The 17,362-nt window shown below is 46.7% G+C and overlaps 1 protein-coding gene across 6 annotated transcripts in view; it reads left to right on the top strand.

The window, feature by feature from the left end:
- ARHGEF7 (Rho guanine nucleotide exchange factor 7) overlaps positions 1-17,362 on the top strand; it is a 132,643-nt gene that overhangs the window by 86,586 nt on the left and 28,695 nt on the right. For all 6 annotated transcript variants that reach the window (XM_012811528.2, XM_023519178.1, XM_023519179.1 and 3 more), the window contains 5 exons: positions 6,151-6,273; positions 10,697-10,835; positions 11,629-11,688; positions 12,400-12,546; positions 15,389-15,475. In XM_012811528.2, the coding sequence (XP_012666982.1) occupies positions 6,151-6,273; positions 10,697-10,835; positions 11,629-11,688; positions 12,400-12,546; positions 15,389-15,475 (556 nt within the window). The remainder of the gene's footprint in view (positions 1-6,150; positions 6,274-10,696; positions 10,836-11,628; positions 11,689-12,399; positions 12,547-15,388; positions 15,476-17,362) is intronic.

The raw sequence follows: 17,362 nt of genomic DNA, 5'->3' as shown, positions 1-17,362 counted from the left end.
TTTCCAATTCCATAAGATGGCTTGTGAGTTTGTTGATGTGCTCTCTTTCTGTTTTTCGAATGTAGGCATCTAAAGCAATAAGTTTTCCTCTTAGAACTGCTTTTCAGTATCCCACAGGTTTTGTAGCTTGGGTTTTCATTGTTGTTGTGTTCAAGGAGGTTAATAATTTCCTCTTTTATTTCTTCCTGCACCCAACTGTCATTTAACAGAAGGTTGTTTAATTTCCATGCCTTTGTGTGGAAATTTTTGTATTTTTGTTGGAGTTGAGTTCCACTTTTAGTGCCTTGTGGTATGGGAAGATACAAGGTCAAATTTCAATTCTTTTGATTCTGTTGAGGTTTGTTTTGTGTCCTAGGATATGATCAATTTTGGAGAATATTCCATGGGGCAATGAGAAGAATGTATATTCTTTATTTTGGGGATGGAATGTTGTATATGCATCTTTCAAGCACAGTTGTTCTAGGGTCTCGTTTAAGTCCCTTATATCTTTGTTTAATTTCTGTTCAGAGGATCTGTCCAGCTCTGTAAGAGGAGTGTTAAAGTCCCCTGTTATTATAGTGTTATAGGATATCATATTACTCAGACTGAGTAAGGTCTGTTTCAAGAACCTGGGAGTATTTAAGTTGGATGCATAAATATTTAGAATTGAAATGTCTTCTTCTTATATTTTTCCCTTGACCAATATGAAGTGACCATCTTTGTCTTTTTTGACTTTACTTGCTTTAAGTCCACATGTATCTGAAAATAAGATTGCAACTCCTTTCTTCTGAATTCTGTTTGCCTGAAAAATTGTCTTCCAACCCTTAACTCGGAGTTTTAATTTGTCTTTTGAAGCTAGGTGTGTTTCCTGCAGACAGCAATGGATAATGTGTTTTTTAATTCAGTCAGCCAGTCTATGCCTCTTCAGTGGGGAATTCAAGCCATTAACATTATTGAGATAATTGATAAGTGCCGTAGTGTTCTATTCACCTTATTTTGTGAGAGTCCATTGCTTAGTTTTATTTTTTGCATCAGTGTGGAAGTTAGGTTCTGTCCTTTAATTTCTGAATTCTTTGCTGTTGATCCATTGTGATGGTCAGTGTGTAGAACAGGTTGAAGTATTTCCTGTAGAGCTGGTCTTGTGGCGAATTTCCTCAATGTTTGCATATCAGTAAATGATTTGATTTCTCTGTCAATTTTAAAGCTTAGCTTAGCAGGATATAGAATTCTGGGCTGGAAATTGTTCTATTTAAGTAGATTAAAGGGAGATGACCATTGTCTTCTTGTTTGGCAGGTTTCATTAGAGAAGTCTGTAGTCACCCTGATGGATTTGCCCCTGTAGGTCAACTGGTGCTTACTCCTGGCAGCTTGAAGAATCTTTCCTTTTGTCTTGATTTTGGACAGGTTCATCACAATGTGTGTTGGAGAAGCTCTGTTAGAGTTGAGGTGACCTGGGGTCCAGTATCCCTCTGAAAGGAGTGTGTCAGAATCTTTGGTGATATTTGGGAAATTTTCATTTATAATATTCTCTAGTATGGCTTCCATTCCCCTGGGGCATTCTTCTTCCCCTTCTGGGATACTTATAACTCATATGTTTGAATGCTTCATAAAGTCCCATAATTCTGTCAGTGAATGCTCTGCTTTCTCTCTCTTCTTTTCTGCTTCTTTAACTATCTGAGATATCTCAAGAGCTTTGTCCTCTACCTCTGAGATTCTTTCTTCTGCACAGTCTAATCTGTTGTTGATACTTTCTATTGCGTCTTTAAGTTCCCTAATTGCTTCAGGTCCTTCAGCTCTGCTGTGCCCTTTCCATATTCTTCATATTGTTCATCTCTGATTTGGTTATTTTCCACTTTATCAGCAGTTTCCTTCACTGTCTTCATCATCTATATTCTAAATTCCCTTTCTGTCATTTCTAACATTTCTTTATGGGTGGAATCCTCTGCAGTAGCTCCCTCTCGGTCCCTTGGGGGGTAGCTCTGGACTGGCATTTCATGTTGCCAGGATTTTTCTGCTGATTCTTCCTCATGAGTGTTTTCTTCTGTCTGTTTCCTTGCCTTAATTTTCCTTTCACTTCCTCTTGCTCTGTAAGTTACTGTGCCTCTGGACTAGGGTTTTGGTGGGTCCTTTTAGTACCAGACCAGAAGGATGGGAAGGTTGAAGAGCAAGAAAGAAAAAAAGAAAAGAAAAAAGAGAAAGGAGAGGTGGTGATTAACAGGGAATACTGACAGAAAGAGGAAAGGGGCAGAGCAAGGGAGACGGGAGCAGCATAGATGTACAGTAGGGTACATCAACCTTAAAAAACCCCCAACCTCTGGGGGTGCTGGTTTGAATGGTTCCCTTGAGGGCAGCAGCTCTTTGCTGCCCTGTTCGGACACAGTAGCCCCCTCCACCCAGTAGAGAGGAAAGACAGAAATGCTGTAAATCAAACCTAAGCAAGCAAACAGAAAACTTTATGGGTAAAATTTAGGGTAAAACCAAATAATAGGGGTAGAAACTAGCAAAAATGAAGTTCTAATTGTTAAAGAAGGCAACAATGGAAAATTATATTTAAGTTAGAAAGAAAAAAAAAAGGAAGACTCTAGAGGAGAAATGTTAAAATTTGAAAACAAAAAAAATGAAAAAAACAAAACAAAAAATAACCAAAAAGAAAGCAGTATATATATCTTGCTAAATATTGTCTGGGCAGCAGGCGATCTTCTCGGGTATGAGATGTTAACCACAGTGCTTACATGGCTATATGAGATGGAGACTGGAGGCCTTGGCTGATTTCTCAAACCCCACAGGGTGGAGAGCATAAATCTCTCCTGAGCCCATGGAAAAGGTACTTTAAACTGCTAACCTTGGCTAAGCAGAAGCTTTCCCAGGAAAGTACTTGTTGCTGGGATCACTCCTGAAGTGGCTGTCCACTTACCCAGTGTGCCAATACCAGTCTCACTCTGTGCCCCTGAGGGCCAGGGCTGTAAGGTGTCTCAGTCCCCGCCTTTAAGCTGCTCAATCATGAGATTACTCACCCAAGGTCTCCCGCTGGATCCTTGCTCTGGGACCTGAAGGCGGAGCTTGCAGGGGGCAGTTTTCCCACAGTGGCTCTGTGGGGCTCACATCCAAATACTATTAGCTCTGTCAGGCTCAGCAGCTCAGTCTGGGGCCCTCGATAACACTTGAAGTCCTCTGCACTCTTGCCCAAGTTTTCCCAAGATAGGTCAACTGAGTGCCAAGTCCAAAAAAAAAACCAAGACAGCTCACAGGTAAGGCCTTTCCAGTTTGCAGTCTCACTGCTGCTGTGCTTACAGCTGCCAGCGGGACTAGACCGAACGAGTACAGGCACCACTTGGCAGTTCTCCACTGCTTCTGTCTTCCTCGTGGGGTCCAAAAGTCTTTTGCTGATCCCTGTGTCCCCAAAGAGAAGTTTCTGGGTAGATCCCACCAGCCAGAGATGCCTGGAGTCTTCTCTCCCCAGTCTCTCCATGCCCACTTGCAAGGAAGCTGCCATCTTGCTCCTCCCTCTGAAGTCCATGTGTTTTAAAAGTAGCATGTTATGCAACATAGAAGGGAGGCCAGCTGTGTTGGGCATGACTGAGTGTTGGATGAAGCGGCAGGGCGCAGCTTCATTTTCACTATCACAGGGGTATGCTGGATGGCTCAGGACGTTTGCAGGACGGAGGGGCAGGCTGGATGGCTCAGGACGTTTGCAGGACGGGGGGCAGGCTGGATGGCTCAGGACGTTTGCGGGACGGGGGGCAGGCTGGATGGCTCAGGACATTTGCGGGACGGTGGGGCATGCTGGATGGCTCAGGATGTTTGCGGGATGATGGGGCAGGCTGGATGGTTCAGGATGTTTTCTTAGACTAGATGAGAACAGCCTTTTGGAGCTTTGGTAAACTGTAAAGAGTGAATAGCAAGTATTGAGAAACAGGGAAAAGACCAAGTTACTGTGAGTCTTGAGTGCTTGGTGTTGTGAATGTGAGATTTTTCTTAGAATTTATAACTCAGTGATTCTCACATTTTGGCTTTCTCCATCCTGTAAGTACTTAGCCTCAGGATAGAAAGTAGCTCTAATCAATGAGTCTCCTTGCTGCTGGGGGTGTGTGATTCAGAGGAGACACCCAGAGACTTGCTGGAGTTGGAACTAGGGCAGTTTGTGCCCAAGGTCCTGCCTGCATGGTGGTGGCACAGTGCTGAAAGGCCTGCCAGGCCAGCAGATGTGTGGGGAGGCAGAGCGCACTGAAGTGTGAATGTCCCCCCCAAGTTCTGTGTTGAAACTTAAAAGGCAGAACCTTGAGGTGGTGATTAGGTCATGAGGGTGGAGGCCTGGTAAATGGGATTAGCGTCCTGTGGGAGGCCTGAGGGGCTGCGTGTTCCCTTCAGCCTGTGAGGGTGCAGCCAGGCCCGACTTGGAAGCAGAGACCTGCCTCTCACTAGGCACAGAGTCTGCTGGTGCCTTGACCTTGAACTTTCAGAACTGTGCACAGTAAATTTCTGCAGTTTATAAATTACCCAACCTGAGGTGTTTTGTCACAGTGGTGGGGGACTAAGAACGCTCATTGGAGGGAGTGGCAGTTGCAGGGCCTGAGTCTCATCCTGGTGCTTGTGACGGTGTTGCCTTCCTCTGTTATTGCCAGGCTCCCACAGTCTGGTCCTGCCCCTTGTTGGGACCCTTCTAAGGAATGGCTGTGTGGCAGGCAGCCTGCGTGCTTAGCCCTGACCTGATGGAGACAGGCTCTCAGGAGGAGGTTTGCACTCCTGTTCTGGGCTGCCTTCCTGGGTTCTAGGCTCTGGATCGTGGGATTCCCAGGCCATCCTTATTCTGCACCTGTGTGAACCCGGCATTTCACACTCAGGTCCCCATCTTTGCTTCTGAACTTGGCTGTCCTGTGTGGCCAGCCTGTTTGCACCCCATGCTGCTGTGTGTGAGTCTGTCTGGATCCTACTGTCTCCTGTTCTTTCTGCTGACTCCAGTGAGAACTTTTCTGGGTTACTTCTGCTTATCTCTTCCTGGTTTTCTGTATTAGGACCTTGTATAGTCCTGATGTGGAATGGCTTGCCCTGGTCTTAGAATTTTTCTCTGTCTTTTCTATTAGTCCATTAATCTGAGATTTTTTTCAGAACTTCATTTTCTAAATCTCCTCTTGACTTTTTCAGTTCTGCTGTCATTGTTTTAATTTCTAAAAGCCCCTTAATTTTGTCACGAGTATCTTATTTTAATGGCAGCTTTTTAGTTCTTTATGGACCTGGTGTCTTGTGTTTCACTCACTGTCAATTGTGATTCTTTCAGGTAATTTTGTGCTCCCCGCGTGGTAACTGTCAAGTACCCTTTCACCTGCTTGCCCCATCCTGTTTCTGTCATTCCTACCGGGTTTTGGTGTTGTTGATCCTTTCTGCTGCCTTCTGCTTTAAGATCGGCACACTGCAACTCGTTCACAAGTGCTGGTGGTGGGCTGCGACTGAGGAAACCCTGGTGTTAATATTTTTTGTCACTTTTTCTCTGGTACTGGCTGGGAATCAGGTGGGCAGGAGCGTGTCAGGTGCAGGGAAGGTGGGTCAGGGCTCTTGTGGGTCCCTGCTTCTGGGTGTGTAGTCTCCTGACTTTTTGGGAGGTGGCATGCTGCTGTGTGAGACACCACCTGGCCTGACTGCCTCTGACTCCTCAGGCCACTAGGGGCCTTCCAGCAATGGTCCTGGTCACCTGTTCCTGTGTTCTTTTTGCTCTTGTGAGTTTATGCTTTCTGAACACTCTTATTGGTCATCATGATGGCGGGTCTGGGAGGAGGGGCTCTGTCTCCAGCCTTTTACCTGGAGTGTTGGTCTCAATGCTACTTTGGTAGAAAACCTTACAAGCCAGATAACCACTTTGACAATTCTCCATATTATATGCAAAATTTAAGGCTCCATGATACCTGTTTTTCTCACTGTCCAAACCCACAGAAGTTTGTGGGTTTGTTGCTGTGCACAGGTCCTGGCAGTCTGGACACTACAGAGGAGAACTTTGTAGCAGTGCTTCTTTCCAGGAGTTTTTTCTCCCTGTGAGATTTATTCTGGGCTTTGGGCATCTTTTCTCCCAGATGGGGTACAGAAGGAGGTCTTTCCTACCCGGTGTTGTGTGTGTGTCACTTGGCATTTTTCCACTGTCTGTAGCTGATGACTCTATCCCTGTGTGCTGTGTGTCTGCAGGTTACCTGAAGCTCAGCAGAGGGTTGGAGGCTGCTTTTTAAACCTGATGCCACAGATGAAGACCTTGTACCTCGCGTATTGTGCCAATCACCCGTCTGCAGTGAATGTCCTCACAGAGCACAGGTTTGTCCACGTCGGCACAGAACCGGAGGGAAGGTAGAAGCTCTGAGTCCGTCCTCCAGCACAAAAACTGACAGTGTGAATAGCCACTGGGTTGTTACCCGAGGATAGTTTAAATTACTCTCAGAACTAGTCCTTAAGTACTGGTAAGAAGTCTTTGAAATGCTGCTTAGTTCTTGTAAAAGAAAAGGTCTTGTTTGAAGTCTCCCTTCAGCCTGGAATGCTTTGGAGGGAGGCTGAAGGAACTTGTCAGTGAGTAGGTTGTAGGCAGAACAGCAAGTTGTAGACCATTAGCTGTAGCTTTTCAACCTGAAACCAATTGTGACAAGTGAAACTGAAGGTACAGGCTCTTTGCAAGGAGGCAGGGTTGATTGCCTGTTCCTGTGAGCTGGAAGGAGCCGTTACTTGGTTACTTGGCTTGGCTGTTGCAGGCATGGAGGGCTGGGGTCAGGGACTGTGTCAGGAGACCCTGCAGATGGCCTGAGCTCAGAGCCTGAGTCTCTGCTTCTAAAGGAGACATGTTATTTTTCTAAATGTTTCAGAGAAAATTTTATGATTTCTCTCAAAAATAGCAGTCCCAAGATTTTTCAGAACTATAAATACGAAAACTAATTGGTTTAGTAACATGGAGCTAGATGCTGTTGTGCCTCGAAGTTGAAGTTCAGTTTCCTACTAACTAAACATTTCAATTTAGAACTGAAGGAAAACCCACCCTTCCTTGGTGAGCAGGTGTTGAGAGTGGCAGTGGGGGCCCCAGTGGGTCATGGGGCATCATTGGAGCATATTGGAAGTGGTGACAGGGAGGACTCAGCTTTGAGGCCTGATGCTACCTCGGGCTCTGGCACTTTGTGCTGGCCTCGCTAGGTCTCTGGGGCTTAGCTCCCTTTCCTAAAAGAACTTATCTCTAAGGTAATTACAAGCAGTAAACGAAACAGGGACAAGCAAGTCCGATCACAGCAGACAGGATGATACATGCTCAATAAATATGCATTGTTTTGTTGCCTTATATTGTTGGGGGTTTTTTTGTTATTGTTTGTTTGTTTTTTTAAAAGAAATGACCATGGGCTTTACCATTTCCTGGATATGCTCACAGATTAAAGGATTAGAAGTTTTGAACTTAGTATTTATGTTTACAGCATCCCCAGCCTGCCACGGGGTGTTGGGACCCGGGGCAGGAAACCTGCAGCACACCCCGTTCGGTCTTTCTCTTTGTCACCATTCTGGGAGTGAAGGCTGATTGAGCGAAGTTTCTTCTTTAGAGCCCAAGTGTGTTTTCAGTTACGTGCTATCCTCTGCTCTGGGAGCTTATAAATTACCTGAAATTTCCACAGATGTACAATGGAGATACTAAATTTTCATCTCCAGAAGTTCTGTGAGAGTATTGATGGAGCAGTGAGGGGGCACGCAGAAAACACGTGGAGTGTGGGAGTGCACTTGGAGGGATAGAAAGAGGGCAGGGTGGACAATTTGGGGGAAGAGTCTAGCCCTGTACGTTTCCTGTGGAAGTGAGGAGCTGTCCTAATAAAGAGGACGCTGAGAGTGGCTGAAACTGTTCAAGTTTCCCCAGTGTTAAGACTTTGCAGAGACAGGTCTGTGGGCGTTGCTGTGTTTATTCTCCTCTCTAATGATGGTGTCATGTCTGAGTTGTTGCATTTTCTCAAAAGAACCAGAGGAAAAAATTCAGGTGAGGTTTTGAGGTAGGAGAGTGTCTGTGTGTCCTGCATGTGTCCAGCTGGGGTAGCCGAGTGGGCACACAGGGCCACACTGTCAGCCATCCTTACCCATTGCCATGGCGCTGGGATCTGGGAGAGAAATGTTCCTCAGAGCCAATGGGGGAGGTCCCCAAGCCCAGAGCCTCCACCTGCCTGCCCTAAGTCACGTCCCTGTCCCAAAGCATGCGCAGGTGACTTGGCTGTGATTCCGTGTGGCTGCTAGCTTCTTCTAGTGCCCCTGGGGTTTATGCAGGGTGCTCAGCATGTGAGCTCTTCCCTGCTTCCCTGCATTAGTCCCTGCCTTAAGCTCTCGTGCCTATTGGCATAGTATCCTGGTTTTATGCTCAAGAGCAACAGTTCTCAACCTGTGGGTCGTGACCCACAGGAACTGTATTAAAGTGCCGCAGCATTAGGAAGGTTGAGAACCACTGCTCTAGAGTGATTTTCTAAGGACTGTTTATGTGCGATGTTGAAGTCACAGTCTTATCTAGAGCAGCAGAGTCCTTCGATGTCTCAGTTTAAGTTGTGAGTGTAATCTTGGAGTGGACGCAGAGCCCCACTCTGCCAGGTCTCACCCCATGTGCCCCCTTTGCATTGTTGTTGTGGTGGATACCTCCGTTAACTGTGGTTTGAACTGGACTTGGGTGCACCATGCAGTCTGTAAAAAGTGCTTCTCTGTGGCGGTTTGTTGCTGTCCGCTTGGCTCCGTTGTCCCCTTTGCAGTGTCTTTCATGGCCTCTTGCAGCCGGCTGTGTCTCTGACTGAGTGCAAAGGGCCTTGCTGTGCCAGGCTGCTGCGCTGGGAGTAACGGAGGTGAAACATCTGTGGTTTTGTTGAAATAGCCATGACTAGCTGTCTAGTTTTATGTGACACTAAAATTTTTTAAACACTGCAAAGTGAAACTAAAACAGTGGTCTATAAAAATTCATAAAATTATTTTTCCTCCTTAACTGTGTCTACATTCTAGCATTATTGAATATTGAAAGTAACTTCTGCTTGCAAAATGTTGCTTTTTTGGCCTTAGAGATTTTTTGGGAAAGGGTAGTGACGAGGGCATCCTGCTTGATTTAGCTCATTCTCTCAGTTCTCTGCTTATAACTGTGGTTAAGAAATAGTACATGTAACCCAGAGGTACAAATAACGATCAAGATAGATTTTTTTTCTTGGTGGAAAAGGCCTATGTGTTACCCTGAAAGGATTGAAGTAAGCTGTAAAGGTTTTTATGGGACTGACAATTGTTCAACACCTTGAGAATTGGTAAAGTCCTTCTGCTCATGCTTTAGGGATGGAGAATGAGGAGCGGAGCTTTCTGAATAAGGACCTTGAGTGAGTGGGGGTGCAGGGGAGCAAGGCAGCGTGGCTGTGGTCACAGGGCATGCATGGTCTGTGCAGGCTGGGCCTGACTTTGCTGGGGTCATCATCTGCACCACTCTGAAAATGGTGTGTGTGTCCCCCCTACCTGCAGTGGTGTTGGGGGCGTGAGTGTATAAAGTATCTGTCTAGGCCGGGAACAGTGGCTCACACTGGTAATCCCAGCACTTGGGAGGTTATATGGATTGCCTGAGCTCACAAGTTCGAGACCAGCCTGAGCCAGAGCAAGACCTTGTCTGTAAACCTAGCCAAGCATTGTGGCAGAAGCCTGTAGTCCCAGCTGCTCAGGAGGCTAAGGCAAGAGGATCGCTTGAGCCCAAGAGTTTGAGGTTGCTGTGAGCTATGACATCACAGCACTCCACGGAGGGCGACAAAGTGAGAGTCTTGTCTCAAAAAAATAAATAAAAATTAAAAAAAAGCATCTATATAGTGTCAGCATGGTAAGTGGTCACATCATTGTATTTCCCTACCCTTTGTCCTAGTGTCCTGCTGTCCTGGACTCGTGTCCCCACGAGAAAGTTGATGCTGAGGAAGGCAGAGGGTGTCCCCATGTGCGAAATAATGGTGGATGATGACCATGCACTCAGCGCTATTCACATCAGGGCGGTCTTGAGAGTGAGCAGCCGCGTGTCCAAAGCAGGGTCCTGGAGTTGCCACCAGGCTTGGCGTATACACAGTGCAGCAAGTGTTAGCAGAGTTGTAGACACAGACGCTGAGTGGGCTGTGCCCGTGAAAACATACCTACAGATGCACGTGTTCCCAGAGACATGCATATCCGGAAGTGCTCTGTTTCTGTGCTGGGATGGCAGAACCTCGCAGCTGACCCCCCTACCCCCCGACACATACACATACTGACCACCTCACGTTGACCTAATTTTCATAGACAGAGCATAATCCATGTGCATGTCTGAGTGCAGCAAACTAGTTCCTTATGGTGACCACCACTGTATGGAGACGAGTTTGTCACAGTCCCCTGGGTGTCAACTTACAGAGGTTCTGCTATAATTATAGAACCGTATGCAGCTCCCAGAGCACGTGTTCACCCTTGGACACGTCCCTCACTGTGGACAAGCTGATGGCCTCCAGTGGAGGTGCGGGAGACTCAGGGTTCTGTGTTGTGCTCACTTTTATGGCTCCCCAGGAGCAGTGTAGATCCTTTGGGGCGTCCCTGTGGTGCGTGGACACATCCAGCCCATGCCCACACAGACATGGGTGTGATAGCTGTAACCTGCCCAGGGATAAGGGCAGCACTCGAGACATATGTCCTGGCTGCCCTGGGTGCTCACAGCATCCTGCTGTTTCTCTAACTCACATCTTCTCTCCGGCCGTTCTGCGCTGCCCAGTGAGGAGCTGGGGGAGTTCATGGAGGCGAGAGGTGCCAGCAGCCCCGGGATCCTCGTGCTGACCACAGGCCTCAGCAAGCCCTTCCTGCGCCTGGACAAGTACCCTACACTGCTCAAGGAGCTCGAGAGGCACATGGAGGTACTGCCCGCCACACTGCTGCTCCGGGCCTGCCCAACTGGGCCATGACAGACGTCGTTATTAGTGACTTCTTAGAGCCCCAGGAGACTTCACCTAGAGATTGTAGTGCAGTGGACTTTGAGGATGAGTTTGTTGGCTATTAAGGTTTTTCCCCTTCTCCATCCCTACAGAAAAGCATCTCTTCTTCCTCTCCCTTCCCTCACCCACTATTGCTGATGGACAAGTGGCCTGAAGCTGGAAAACAAAAGCTGATTTCCAGATGGCATTGAGGTGTCATAGCAGGAACATTAAGCTACAGATAACAAGTTACAAGTTGCAGAGTAATGATGCAGGGAGGGCTGTGTAACTGATGGTTTTGGTTCTCCTATGCAGTGGCAGGTTGTAGGCCTGGCAGGAATTGGATTGAAGGGACTCTCCTGTCTGGGGTGGGCAGACCTCTGCTGTAGTGGGCAGGCGCTGAGATCTTCACAGCTGCTCAGCTCTGGGTTCTGGTGCAGGAGCAGCCAGAGGCCACACGTGAGCCCTTGGTGAGGGTATCCAGTGGAGCTGGAGTGACAGGACAGCACTGGTTTGCTCATGCTCTTTGGCTGTTCTGTCCTAAAGTATTTTCCCCTAAGTCCATTGACTTAATGACACTCTTAAAGGGTAAGAAATGGTGCTTTAATGGTGACTTTTAAAAATGACATGTTAAGGGTGGAACAGCGTTAGCAAAGTTTCTGGCTGGTCTGTAGAAAGTGCCTTTTTAAGAAAAACTTCATCATGAAGGCTGATAGGGTGTTGCTTTTGTTCCAAGGACTATCACACCGACAGACAAGACATCCAGAAGTCCATGACTGCCTTCAAAAGCCTTTCGGTAAGTGGTTAGGCATATTAGGTTTTCTTTTTCTCAGAGATGATAATGGCAAGTGAATGTGGAAGAATTAATCAGCTGAAAAAGTTAGATGATATAAAATGTGTACGTGAATTCAGGGTTTACTCAAGTAAAATATGAACAAATGCATAGTAGGCATCGCATGGCTGGTGAGCGAACACCAGAAAGATGATACAGCGGTTATTTAAACTTAAGAAAGCACAACATAACTGATGTTAGAGCATGTTAAAATTATTTAAAACATTTCATTTGACCTGTCCCCACGTTATCTGTAGTGCCTTCTGTGGGACAGGGTGCTGGTGTGTCCCCGTCCCCTGCCCTGTGTGGCCTCACTGCAGTACCGACGCGCACCCCTTGTTTGTAGAGAGGTTCTTTCTGCCCTTCTCCTTCTTCCCAGCCTTCTGTATTTTAATAAAACCAGACTGAAGTATTTTTCTTGTCCAGTTTACATTTTTCTTTGTTGAAGTGGCCCAATCTGCTGTATTTTTCTAAAGCAGTGTTCAGTATTCTAGAATAGTTGTGTGTGTTGTTCTCTTAATTTCATACAATTAAGTGAACCATTCAATAGATTATCTGTCTAAGAAGTAAGATACAAACCAGTAATTATCTTAAGAAGTAAGACACAAAGTCACGTGGCTAGAACCTAAGATTTTAGAGTCTGTCTCTCTGACAGTGTTGTTCTGTGTGTCTCAGGCCCAGTGTCAAGAAGTCCGGAAGAGGAAAGAGCTTGAGCTGCAGATCCTGACAGAGTCCATCCGGAGCTGGGAGGGGGACGACATTAAAACCCTGGGCAGCGTCATCTACATGTCCCAGGTCCTGATCCAGTGTGCGGGGAGTGAGGTACGGCAGCCTCACTACAAACCCCACATGTGCTCAGCCCACTCTTAGGGTCTCACGATGCGAGACTTTAAAAGGAATTTAAAGCAGTGACAAAATGTAATAAGAATTCTGTCTTATGTCATGATTATGTGAAAGAGACTGCACATATTTGAGGGGCTTAGAGCTGAGTATAGGCCAGTTTTGGTCCAGCTGACATCAGCTGGTCTAGAGCCGTAGGAGCTGAGGGAACACGTCCAGGCAGGACTCCGGGAACCCCGTGTGCAGATGTGTGCTGAAGCGAGTGAGCCAGTACTGTCCAGGCAGGACTCCAGGAACCCCGTGTACAGATATGTGCTGGAGTGAGTGAGCCAGTACTGTCCAGGCAGGACTCTGGGAACCCCGTGTGCAGATGTGTGCTAGAGTGAGCAAGCTGGTACTGTCCAGGCAGGATGCCGGGAACCCCGTGTACAGATGTGTGCTGGAGTGAGTGAGCCAGTACTATCCAGGCAGGACTCTGGGAACCCGTTTGCGGATGTGTGCTAGAGTGAGTGAGCTGGTACTGTCCAGGCAGGACGCCAGGAACCCCGTGTGCAGATATGTGCTGGAGTGAGTGAGCTGGTACTGTCCAGGCAGGACTCTGGAAACCCCGTGTGCAGATGTGTGCTAGAGTGAGCGAGCTGGTACTGTCCAGGCAGGACGCTGGGAACCCGTGTGCAGATGTGTGCTAGAGTGAGCAAACTGGTACTGTCCAGGCAGGACTCTGGGAACCCCGTGTGTAGACATGTACTGGAGTAAGTGAGCTGGTACTGTCCAGGCAGTTTCTCTCAGGGACATGCTGTGTTCTTGGTTGAGGTCATTATACTTTTTCATTAATGTTCACTAGTTGGCACATGCTTATGGGAATTTGGTTTAAATGCGAGGTCAAATCATACGTTTGTGACCCCTCCACACACACAGTGAAAACTGAGCCATTTGTTTCACACTTTGCCTTAGTATACGTTCATTGGGTCACTAAGCAGACACCACTTTTTGAATTTTATTACACCTTTCCAAAAAATGATTAACATGACCACAATGTCCTGATGGCCCATTTTCAAATGTGAAACTCTATTGTTAAGAAACTGAAGTTTAAGACTCAGCAATGTAGGTTCCTTCCCACCTATAAAATTTTGAAATATCCCACCATTTCCTAAAGTCTCGTAGTTTGGTTAACATAAGAACAATGACTTTTCTTATTTACAACCTCCCAAACCCCTAGATCTGTCCATAAGCAGTTGTTTCTTAATAATGCTCTTTTTAACTTTATTTGAAATAATTTATGGAAACTTTGCAAAGTGTGTTCTTTGTAATACAAGAGCTGTATGATGTTGCAGGTGCTACTCCAGAAATGATGCAGAGCTACTGGAGAGATTGGTGCAGCAGGTTTCCTTGGAGCCTCTGCCCTGATACTCCTTCGGGGGTGGGGAGGGTAGTGAGCAGTGAGTGGTTCTCAGTCCCGCCTCTGAAGGGTGGAAGCTCCATGTCAGGGCACTCTTCCTGGGCCCAGCGTTCTGAGGAGTGTGCTCAGTACCTTGGCTTCACTTTTGAGGGCAGTGCTTTGAGGGTCATGTGACAGGGACTGCCTGACATTTCTCTGTCTCTTTTTAGATTCTTGGGAATTTCTTTTAGTTGTGGTCTCTTTGGATTTTTTTTTCTACCTTGTTTAAGCAAATGATTTTTAATATGTAAGTAATGTTTTTAAGTCTTTAAACCAGGTGAAGTTTGCGGGATGGATGAAACGACATGGAATTGACATTGGGTGGTCTAAGGAAATGCCAGAAATTAGTAATAGAGGTCAACATTGACTTTAAAGATTTACCTTCTCCTTCCTCTAACTTGGAAACTCCACTTGGTTCTCCTCCCCACTAAAACTTCGCAGGTTCCTTTTCTCTAAGCCACAAGAAAATTTTAGATTAACTAAAAATAGTTACTGGCAGGGCTGAACTCCTCACCAATTTTTTTTTTTTGTTTTGAGACGGAGTTTTACCTTGTCACCCTCGGTAGAGTGCTGTGGTGTCACAGCTCACAGTAACCTCCAGCTCTTGGGCTTAAGTGATTCACTTGCCTCAGCCTCCCAAGTAGCTGGGACTACAGGCACCTGCCACGATACCCGGCTATTGTTAGAGATGAGGTCTCACTCTGGCTCAGGCTGGTCTCAAACCTGTGAGCTCAGGCAGTCCACTGTGCCCAGCCCCTCACCAAATATTTTTTAAAGACATTTCACAGGCTACTTGTGAGTTCAAGATCTTTTAATCATTTAGTTTACTTTTGTAGCTTTTTATTTTGAAGAATTTAGCAATCCATCTTTTAACCTAATTGTTAAAGCTTTCTCTAATCATATGTTAAGTTTTTTTTTTTTTTTCTTTTTTTGAGACAGAGCCTCAAGCTATCTCCCTGGGTAGAGTGCTGTGGCATCACAGCTCACAGCAACCTCCAACTCCTGGGCTCAAGCGAGTCTCCTGCCTCAGCCTCCCAAGTAGCTGGGACTACAGGCGCCTGCCACAATGCCCAGCTATTTTTTGGTTGCAGCCATCATTGTTGTTTGGCGGGCCCAGGCTGGATTTGAACCCACCACCTTAGGTGTATGTGTCTGGCGCCTTAGCCACTTGAGCCACAGGTGCTGAGCCATATATTAAGATTTAATGCAGAGTTTATCATCGGTTTCCATTTAATTTATCTAATACAATTTAGTGGAAATACCTAAATAGGAAATAACAGTACAATATTTCATAGGGCCTAATATAAAAGTATAATGTATTTGTGCTTACATTTTTAAGTAGATTTTTTTAAAAAGTTAATTGTATTTTTTTTTTTTTTCTATTAGGAAAAGAATGAAAGGTATCTTCTGCTTTTCCCAAATATCCTGCTGATGCTGTCTGCCAGTCCTAGGATGAGCGGTTTCATCTATCAGGTAAATTGTACTCATGTTTCCGTCTTCCTGCTTGCTGTGCATCGGAGGCATTTTCAGGCTGGCTTTGTGTTGTGGTAGATGGTGCACACGTCGGTGCACGTGTGGTAGCGTCAGGTGAGGAACATCCTGCGTGTGGATATGGACACATGGTGCCTCTAAGGACACAGATGACTGATGCAGAGTAGTCCCTGTCATAGATACACATCATTTTGTGCTAAGTGTCTTACCTCTCTGAGCTGCAGTTTTGTTTTCTGCATGGTGGGCTGGTGCAGCACCCCCAAGTACACCAGATTGAAGGAGGAACATGATTGTTTAGTCTTTTTATATTTTAATCATTTCATTGCTTTTCTTTGAGAAACTGGGACTGCTGATTTGTGGAGGAAATGCAAGGGGTGGGGGTGGAGTTCCTTTTTTCTTTTCTTTTCTTTCTTCTTCTTTTTTTTTGAGACAATGTCTCATTCTGCTGCCCAGGCTAGGGTGCTGTGGCTTCACAGCTCAAGCAACCTCTATCCTGGGTGCAAGCTATCCTCTTGCCTCAGCTTCCCAAGGAGCTGGCAGTAAAGGCACTCTCCATAAGGTTTTGCTAGTTTTTCTATTTTTAGTAGAGCCAGGGTCTTGCTCTTATTCAGGTTGGTCTCAAACTCCAGACCTCAAGCAGTCTGCCTGCCTTGGCCTCCCAGAAAGCCAAGATTACAGGTGTGAGCCACCATGTCTGACCCAAGAGGGAATTGTTTTCTCTTGCTGTACTAATCTATAATGGCAAATATCAGGTAGCTTATGTATTTTTAACAGATGTTCTTGGTAGGTGTTATTATTTTTCTCTCAAGTTAGAGAAGCTAATACCCTTTCCATCAGCTGTCTGAAGATGAGCCAGTCACCAAACGCCCTGCAGAGGAGCTGCCCTGTGTGCTCTGAGCTGTTTCTTCCCAGCATGTGTCATCTGTGTTGTCCCAGCAAAACGTCACGGCCCTTTTGTACCTCCGTAGAAGGTTTTCATCTGCCAACAGAGAGGATCATTATTCCCAAAACAGCACTTTAATATTACTGATGCAGATGTGTACTGATGAGCTCAGGAAAGCCAAGCTTTCACTTTTAAGACCCTGCCGAGGAGACCCTATCTGTGGCTGAGACAGCACTGCTGGGCTTCCTCCCACACTGCCCCTTGGTTGACCTGAGTCCTTTACTGTCACTCTTTGGCTTTTTGTTTTATGCCTCGGGTCTCCTTTGGTTGGCTGAAGACAGGGTCTTGCTCTGGAGGGGAGGAGGTGACCACTTAGGACTCCTTAGGTCCTTGCCTGTGAGGCTGGTCCCCAGTAGCTTTGCCATCCATGTGTTGATGCCCCTGGGACCTCATCCCATCAACAGGGTTTTAGCTTCACATTCTTAGTACTGTTTGCTGGGAGGTTTTTCTCTAAGTGTAGAGACTGTCTCATTCATATGCATTTCTGCTATTAGAACCCTAGCTCTGAGGGCTGTCAAATGTGCTAGTCTGAGCAGTGTACTGTTGTGAGGGTGGCAGGGTCAGCCTCTGAGCAGCGCACTGGTGTGAGGGGGGCAGGGTCAGCAGCTGAGCGGTGCACTGGTGTGAGGGTGGCAGGGTCAGCAGCTGAGCAGTACACTGGTGTGAGGGTGGCAGGGTCAGCAGCTGAGCATCACACTGGTGTGAGGGCGAGAGGGTCAGCAGCTGAGCAGCACACTGGTGTGAGGGCGGCAGGGTCAGCAGCTGAGCAGCACACCGGTGTGAGGGCAGCAGGGTCAGCAGCTGAGCGGCACACCGGTGTGAGGGCGGGAGGGTCAGCAGCTGAGCATCACACCAGTGTGAGGGTGGGAGGGTCAGCAGCTGAGCAGTGCACTGGTGTGAGGGCGGCAGGGTCAGCAGCTGAGCGG

The sequence above is a fragment of the Otolemur garnettii genome, unplaced genomic scaffold, assembly GCF_000181295.1.
Source record: "Otolemur garnettii isolate 467f Iridium unplaced genomic scaffold, OtoGar3 scaffold00161, whole genome shotgun sequence".
NCBI lineage: Eukaryota > Metazoa > Chordata > Mammalia > Primates > Galagidae > Otolemur > Otolemur garnettii.
Note: the sequence above shows the minus strand (reverse complement) of the source record. Positions and strands in the feature narration are given on the sequence as shown.